The sequence below is a fragment of the Ctenopharyngodon idella genome, chromosome 5 (genome assembly GCF_019924925.1).
Source record: "Ctenopharyngodon idella isolate HZGC_01 chromosome 5, HZGC01, whole genome shotgun sequence".
Taxonomy (NCBI): domain Eukaryota; kingdom Metazoa; phylum Chordata; class Actinopteri; order Cypriniformes; family Xenocyprididae; genus Ctenopharyngodon; species Ctenopharyngodon idella.
Window position 1 is genome coordinate 30,187,130 of NC_067224.1, and position 7,891 is coordinate 30,195,020.

The 7,891-nt window shown below is 38.5% G+C and overlaps 1 protein-coding gene across 1 annotated transcript; it reads left to right on the forward strand.

Annotated features, from left to right (window-relative positions):
• The first annotated feature begins 134 nt into the window (after window positions 1-134).
• Window positions 135-7,369, forward strand: ube2g1a (ubiquitin-conjugating enzyme E2G 1a (UBC7 homolog, yeast)). The gene is made up of 6 exons (XM_051895205.1): window positions 135-362; window positions 2,788-2,890; window positions 3,316-3,413; window positions 4,347-4,525; window positions 4,687-4,810; window positions 5,896-7,369. Exons 1-5 carry the CDS (start codon window positions 317-319, stop codon window positions 4,771-4,773), a joined length of 513 nt encoding a protein of 170 aa, XP_051751165.1. The 5' UTR covers window positions 135-316; the 3' UTR covers window positions 4,774-4,810; window positions 5,896-7,369.
• The last annotated feature ends 522 nt before the right edge of the window (window positions 7,370-7,891 follow it).

Genomic DNA, 7,891 nt, shown 5'->3' on the forward strand with positions numbered 1-7,891 from the left:
GAATTATTGGACTGGAAACACATTTTCAATAGACTCACCAACAACAAAATTGGAGTGCTAACATATATAATATCGCACTCAAAGCCATCACCGTTTGTTAATTGTTAGTGAATGCTGGGGCATGCGCGAATCTTCCGCCCTTAAGGAACGTTCTCTCCTCGCGGCCTCATAGAGAGCATCGCGCATGCGCACACCGGATCAGAATGTTGAGCAAAAGGGACTAGAGCAGAGACGGAAAGACGAGCAAGCAAATTCTAACATATTTTCTCCTTAACGAAGTGAACGACCGTCGACCTAGAATATAACTTATAAAAACATGACGGAGCCCCAGTCAGCACTGTTACTCAGGAGACAGCTAGCAGGTAATTTTTTTTCAAGGCTGTTGGCAAAGCCAGGCTAACAAACCGGTGAACATTTAGCCTGTCAATGCAGTCAAGACGGATGTTTTAGCCGTTAGCCGCTAATTTAGCTGCTAACGAGCGCTGCATTTATTGTGAAGCATTCGTTAGCGGCTAAAATACCTGGCTAAAGGCTATCTCCGCCGTCTTTTGTTATTTTTAAATGCTATTTTGGTACGACTTACGATGGAATATCAATCTGAGAGCCGTTAATGTTTAATTAAAATAACAATACGCGTACATTCACTTGGTTTTTATTCAGTTTTCTTATGTAAATGAATAAGTGTCAGGCAGTTTTGTCTGCAATCACTCCGGCGGGGCCGCTCGCAGTCGGCTAGCCCGTGTTTTGACATCTGTGCCCGGACTCCGGACGCAGTTTACATAGGAGCACCAGCCGTCGGTTATAGTCTCTGGGAAACTCTGTCATTGGTCCATTTCCGTTCACCATCTTATCGTGATCCATCAAACCAGTACTGTTATCACAAGGCGCAAAGGTGAGATTTATAAGCCGTACATTGTGTGCCATGTCCCCGCAGTGGGGCGATCAAATCCCTTTGTTTTTCTAGGCTGGCTAACAGGCTAAGCTAACAAATTGATGGTTGCTGTTTGAACACCAGCTCACCGGTACAGAGACAACTAGAGACCCCCTGTCCAACTGTACTGTCATAATACATGTACATACGTGATTAACACAAAACTTGCTTTTTTTTTGTTATATACGAAATTAGCTGTTACAAGAGTCCTTACTAGTTTGTTTCTCCTGCTCTTTGTCCAGTACACACACTGAGCAACATGATCCGTGAGTGTCAGCTTTACTGAGCTCAAGCCAGAGGAGGATTTCTCCTCTGGGCCCCATTTGCGCAGTGCAGCCAGTGAAGTGAATTAGTTGTAAAAGGGTCAAACTAAGCAGATTACATGAGTTCTCGGTTTAAACATGATGAACACATCAGATCAAGTTAAAAATTTTAGATCTGATTCATGACAGCTGTCTCTTTGCGACATAGACAGCTCAAGCAACCCCATCCCCCCAAATTACTCATCTTACACACTCATAGAGGCAAGTCGCCTATTTCTTTCCCAGGGTCGACAGGGTGAGTGGCACCCTGGGCCTGTCATGGCGTCAGGTTCTGCGGCTGATTGACTTATTCAGCGGATCAGGACTGTTTTGGTTGTCTCCTTTCAGCAGGACCAGCATGGTGAACTCATCGGCCTTGTTCTAAACTCGGTGAACCCTCTGTGGGAACAAAAGCCTCACAACATCCATTTATGCTGGAATGTAAAGATACGGGCCAGGAAAACATGGGACTTGTGAGATCTTAACTGCATATGTAGAGTGTTAAGGCCTGTTTACACCAAAAACAATAACTATAATCAATAAACTATTTTGAACTAAGTATATTAAGGTGATGATACATTTTTTTGGGTAATGTCTCTGAGGGATGATGTTTGGGCACTTTCCCATTGAGAATGGGAAACAAATTTCTATCTGGATACTGGATACGAAATTTGTTGCCCATTCTCAATGGGAAAGTGCCCAAGCAACATCACTCGGCAACATTGCTCATAAAGTTGCCCCGTGTATCAACACCCTTTACTGTCCACACCAGTGCACAATAGCATTGTGTTTATTATAAGCACCTGCAGCAGTTATGTCATCTGCCGCTTTAAATGCTCAAGCTCTTTAAATTCGGGTGGATTCTGATTGGCTGTCAATGTTTTTTTATCAATCATCAACTGGAAAAAATGGTATTGTTCCTCATTGCCATTATCGTTATATCTGTGGTGTGGACATAACTATTCTCATAGAATTAAAATCGTCCTTTGTGTGAATTCAAAACATGAATTAGTGCTGTGACATTGAGAATTTAAGACCAGGTTTGTTGTAAATGTGATTTAATAAGAGTCAAATGGCAGTAAAAGACTGTGTCTTGTCCTGCTGTGTTGAGACGCTTAGTAAGAATACCAGACTGTCTTAGTGATTCATGTGCTCATAAAAATGACACATCCATATGACTGGATTACCCAACTGTCAACTTGTTTTTGTCAACAAGGTGGTCATTCCCCAACCTACAGTGATTTTGTTTTGCTCTCTCTTGTAAGAACACAGAAGTTCAGACAGAGCGTCTGAGACCACAGGCACCAACAGACCGACGTTCTTTGGCTCGAGGCTCAGTCAGTTGATCTGATAACAAACAGGCAAATTGCTCATTTCTTGTCTAAAATGCTCCCCAGATGTAAAAACAGTTTTGGTGTTGTAACTGTGTAGGTCCTACTATCAACACCCATGTGTAAGCACAAATGCACCTGGTGGCCTGAAATACCACATTTACTTTTTCTTCTTTCATATAAAATAGCTAATCAGTATCTTCATGTTCTCTCTTCCTGACAGAACTGAATAAAAATCCTGTGGAAGGTTTCTCAGCCGGTTTGATAGATGATAATGACCTCTACAGATGGGAAGTGCTTATAATCGGTCCTCCTGATACACTCTAGTAAGTCTTTTTGTTGTCTTATGAAATAGCATGTGACAATTATTTACTAACATATCAAAATAAAAAATGTCACATACTAACAAAGAGTGAGTACAGTTATTTAAAATTTAAATTTTGTGTTGCTTGGAAGAAAGTCAAACAGGCATGAGGGTGAGTAAATGATGACAGAATTTAAATTTTTGTGTGAACTATGACTTTAAAATGGATTGCCCCATGGCAAATGACAGCCTGGTTGTTGTTTTTTTTGTTTTGTTTTTTTAATGAAGAATATGTATACACACACACGTTTTTGTGGTGCCATAGGGGAGTCCTAGCTGGCACAGTTTAAGCAGTTGCAGAATATTTTAATACATTGCAAAGAATATACCACCACAATATTGTTGTGAATAACACTTTAAGCCTGTTATGTTTTTTTCTGTTTACAGTGAGGGTGGTGTCTTTAAAGCCCATCTTACATTTCCCAAAGACTATCCTCTCAGGCCTCCTAAAATGAAGTTCATAACAGAAATATGGCATCCAAATGGTAAGTGTGGGTCTTTCATATTTTTTCTGAGTAGTATTCATCAGCAATGTTTGTATTTAATGTTGTAAAACAGACAGGTTTTGTGAGATTTGTTCTTTGCTGATTCCCACAGAATTTAAACACATGTTATTCAAGTTGCACTCAGTAATTTTTCTCTGGCTGATAGAGAGCCTGCTCACTGCAGAGCCATGGGTGGAGAGTGAAGTTCAGCTCCCCTTCTCTGGATGTAATTTGGGCGTAATGGATGAAGCTAGAAGGTTCAACCACACCCTAACCCTACCCATAACTCAATCCCTCCACCCATTAGACCCACAGAGGTGGAGCTGGACTAGGTCAAGCTAACCCATGACGTCCAGAGAGGTAGAGCTAGAGGTCATTTGGCTCTGCAGTGAGCACCACTCGCTGTTTTGCACTTACACTGACACCTATCATTGTGAATTCAGCCTCATGCAAATGCTTTCACTTGCTAATTCAGAATGTGACAATTTTATTCCACAAGCAAAATGTCTAATAACGGGGCTTATCTACCATTGTGCGTGTTTTTGACTGGTTTTGAGATATAAACTCGTCTGCTCCCATTAGGAGAAAAAATAAATCGCTCTCATAAAATGCATTTTTTACTCTGTTGATATGACAGGAGGTTTCTTATGTGAATGTACATGATTTTAAACATTTTTCAGAAGTAATATTCTTTTGTGTAGTTTTTTTTTTTTTATGAAGGAAAAATTATGGAGTAAACCTTTAAACATCTTCCCATTCCCTGCAACTTGTTTATTATGTTAATTTAATAATTATTTCAGCAACCATATTTATCTATTCTATTAAATGATTTAGCAACAGAAAAAAATGGTTATTATGGGTATTTTCATAACTATGTAAGACTGTAATAACTTATATCCACTCTCATGTCTTGTCTCTGTATTGTGTTTGCAGTTGACAAGAATGGTGATGTTTGTATTTCGATATTGCACGAACCGGGGGAGGATAAATATGGCTATGAGAAACCAGAAGAGCGTTGGCTCCCCATCCACACCGTAGAGACCATCATGATTAGTGTCATCTCTATGCTAGCTGACCCCAATGGAGATTCCCCTGCCAATGTTGATGCAGCAGTAAGCAATAAATATTTAATAAATAATATATGCTTTACCTTCCATTGTATTCATGTTAGCTGAATGTGATGCTGCTGTCCTTTTCTTCACTTCAGAGATAAATGAGATAAATGATGTGTGTATTTATGCATTTATTTATTTTTATCTATTTAATATTTCAGAAAGAGTGGAGGGAAGACAGACATGGTGAATTCAAGAGAAAAGTTGCCCGCTGTGTAAGAAAGAGCCAAGAGACTGCCTTTGAGTGAAATTCATTTAGCAGCTTGTAGCTTCACTATTTTCAGGGTAAGCAAAAGACTTTCACTGTCTTGTTTTACCATCAATTTCTTGTGATGATTTTTTTTTTCATTCTCCCAATTTGACTGACTAATTGAAAACTCACAAGCACAGAGCCAGATGATGCAGAGAATTATTGAAAGTTTTAAAGGTATCCCTCAGATGACTGTCCTTGACTGGCTTTTTATTAGCATGTTGATTTACACAGTCTGTTTACATACTTTAACATCCGCACACGAAATGCGCAGCACATTAAAAAGTCAGGAAAATATTGCTGCTGATTTGTACAGGGTTGAAATCACACAATTCTTATATTGCTTCACTATCCCGTACAGAACTAATCCCCTCCGAATAGGGCTTTTGTCAGTCTGAGTAGAGTTTTATCATACTAATGTTGTAGGCTAACCTGTTAGAACAGGTTCACAAGGCTTGTTTAAAATAGAGGTTCAGTGCTAAAGATTATTAGGTAACAGTGGCTCTTTTGTCTGCTTAGCCTCTCATAGCTAACCTATAGACCCTTTAGTTCAGAGCATTTCAGATGGTTGCACTGTTTCCCCCTTGTTTTTCGCAGTGATTGATTCCCTTGAAACTGTATCCATACTCACCAAGGCTACATTTATTTGATCAAAAATACAGTAAAATGGTAATATTGTGAAATATTATTACAATTTAAAATAACTGTTTTAATGTAATTTATTCTTGTGTTGGCAAAGCTGGATTTTCAGCATAATTACTTCAGTCTTTAGTGTCACATGATCCTTCAAAAATCATTCTAATATGCTGATTTGCTGCTCAAGAAATTTGTTTTGTAATATTGATATACTGTCAATTTTGATCAATGTAGTGCATCTTTACTGTATACAGCTAAAGAAAATGTTGTGCTAACCCCAAACTTTGGAACTGTAGTGTGTTTAAAGTAGTTCAGTTTCAAAAGATTGATATTACTGATCTATATCACTTGTTTTGACAAAATGAACTGTTGAAGGCTTTATATGCTAAAGGTCTTGTTAGTCTGACATTTGGTTGGTGATTATGTTCTGAAATTTGTTGAAATATCTCTAATCTAATATCTCTTTTTTGTGTTTTTTTCACAGGTCTCCAGTTGAGAAACAACATGGCACTGTTTTCTTGCACTCTACCACCCTATTGCTGGACTGGTTTTCATTGAATGTTGGCAGTAACAGACTGGCATTAATAGGCTCCAATAGAACATAAAGGCCATCACAGATGCTGACAGAACACGCCAAGCAAGTGCCAACAAAAAAGAGAAAAAACTTACAATTACGCTTTTTTTTTTTTTTTTTTTTCCTTTTTTTCCAAGTCTATGAACTGATACAACTTTTCAGGAAGAGATTGTAAAGATGTGTACATAGCACAGACATAAAAACCGGATAATATATAATAACTTGTTCCTATCCATCCAGCAAGACTTAGTACCAAATAAAATAGCAATTCTGTAGTTAGAGTGTGACATCATGTACAGTTCTTGAAGAGTATAGTTCATCTCCTACCCTCCTCCTCCTCCTGCTGCCTCACATCTCTTAGTGTGCATCAGATCTGTTACAGGTGCGAGCGGCCTCATGTACCTGCCTGTCAGTTTGAACAAAAGTCACTCAAACTCAATCCAGTTTTAGGGTGGGGAAGGCAGGGGTAAGCTATCATTAGGATTCAAAGCATGCTTGTCATGTTGGACGGCTTTCTCACTCGGGACACTTCAGGTAAAAATAGCTGTAAAGCACGTCATTTTCTTATTAATTAGGGGTCATGAAGGTATTTCTCTGATTTGGTTTTTAAATGGGGGGGGGGGGGATTCTCTGAGTGTCAGATTCTCATCTTTTCTCATTTTGTCCTTTTGAGGCGGGGAGGCAATGGCAAGGAAACCCATCAGATGTGATTTTCTTTTTTTCCTGCATGTTTTAAGTTCTCTTTTGTTTTCAAAAGTGCCTCCAATTTAAATCGCTTGGCTTGTTACATGCCCTGCATCAAACGGGAGCTAAAGGGAGGAACTGCTCAACATCCTCTCAAGCTTGTGTGAATGTGTAAGGTTTTTTCCCCCCATAGCCCTTGTACCAGCATTCTGAATTATTTTGTTGTAGCAATAACTGCTTTGCCCACTTTGTGCGAACATCTTAAAATTGGATATTCATAAGATTTCTAGTAAAGATTCTCCCTTGTATCAGAGCAGTGTTTTTTTTTTTTTTTTCATGCTTGACCTCTTTTGTGTGGTTTCTTTGATAGGTTTCTAGCCATGCTTTAAATGTAGATTTCTTGCAAACCGTTTCTGGGATTTCAGATGAGGTGTGTGTGTGTTTGTGTTTAAGGGCGATTGAGCATAAGTGTTATGCAGAGGTGTGTGTGTGTGTGTGTGTGTGTGTGTGCATGCATGCCTGTATCCCACTCTCTCTCCTCCCACAATCTTTAATTCTCTGGTTAATTTTATTCTGGCTCTGACAGACTACTGCAGTTCTTTTGCCTAATGTACAAAGACAAAATACCGATGTATATTTTTCATGTTATGGAAATTGTCACCTCTAGTGAGTTCTTCTAAAATATAATTTTTTTCCAATACTTGTTTGTGTGCTGTCTGTGTTCAGTTCAAAGTGTTGCCACAAATATGAATGTCTTATAACACTAATCCATTCATCAATACCAGCATAACTACAAATGTATTTGCTTTTTATTAAAAATTATTATTCTCAGAACATGGCAGTTTTATATAAACAACTGGGTATCTACTGTTCTGTAGTTTTAAAAACATCTGTTTTGGCAGTGTGATTTTTAGTATTTGTATTTTGAATTTGCCTTGAATTTAGTAGTTTCATGTGCTTTGTCATTTCATTAGTTTTGTTATATTTCTATATAGCCTTAAAGGGATAGTTCACCCAAAAATGAAAATTCTATCATCATTTACTCACCCTCAAGTTGTTCCAAACCTGTAAACATTTCTTTGTTCTGTTGAACACAAAGGAAGATGTTTTGAAGAAAGTTTGTAACCAGGCCACTTTGGGGCACCATTGACTTCCATAGTAGGAAAAAAACTACTATGGAAGTCAATGGTGCCCCAAAACTGTTCAGTTTAACACATTTTTA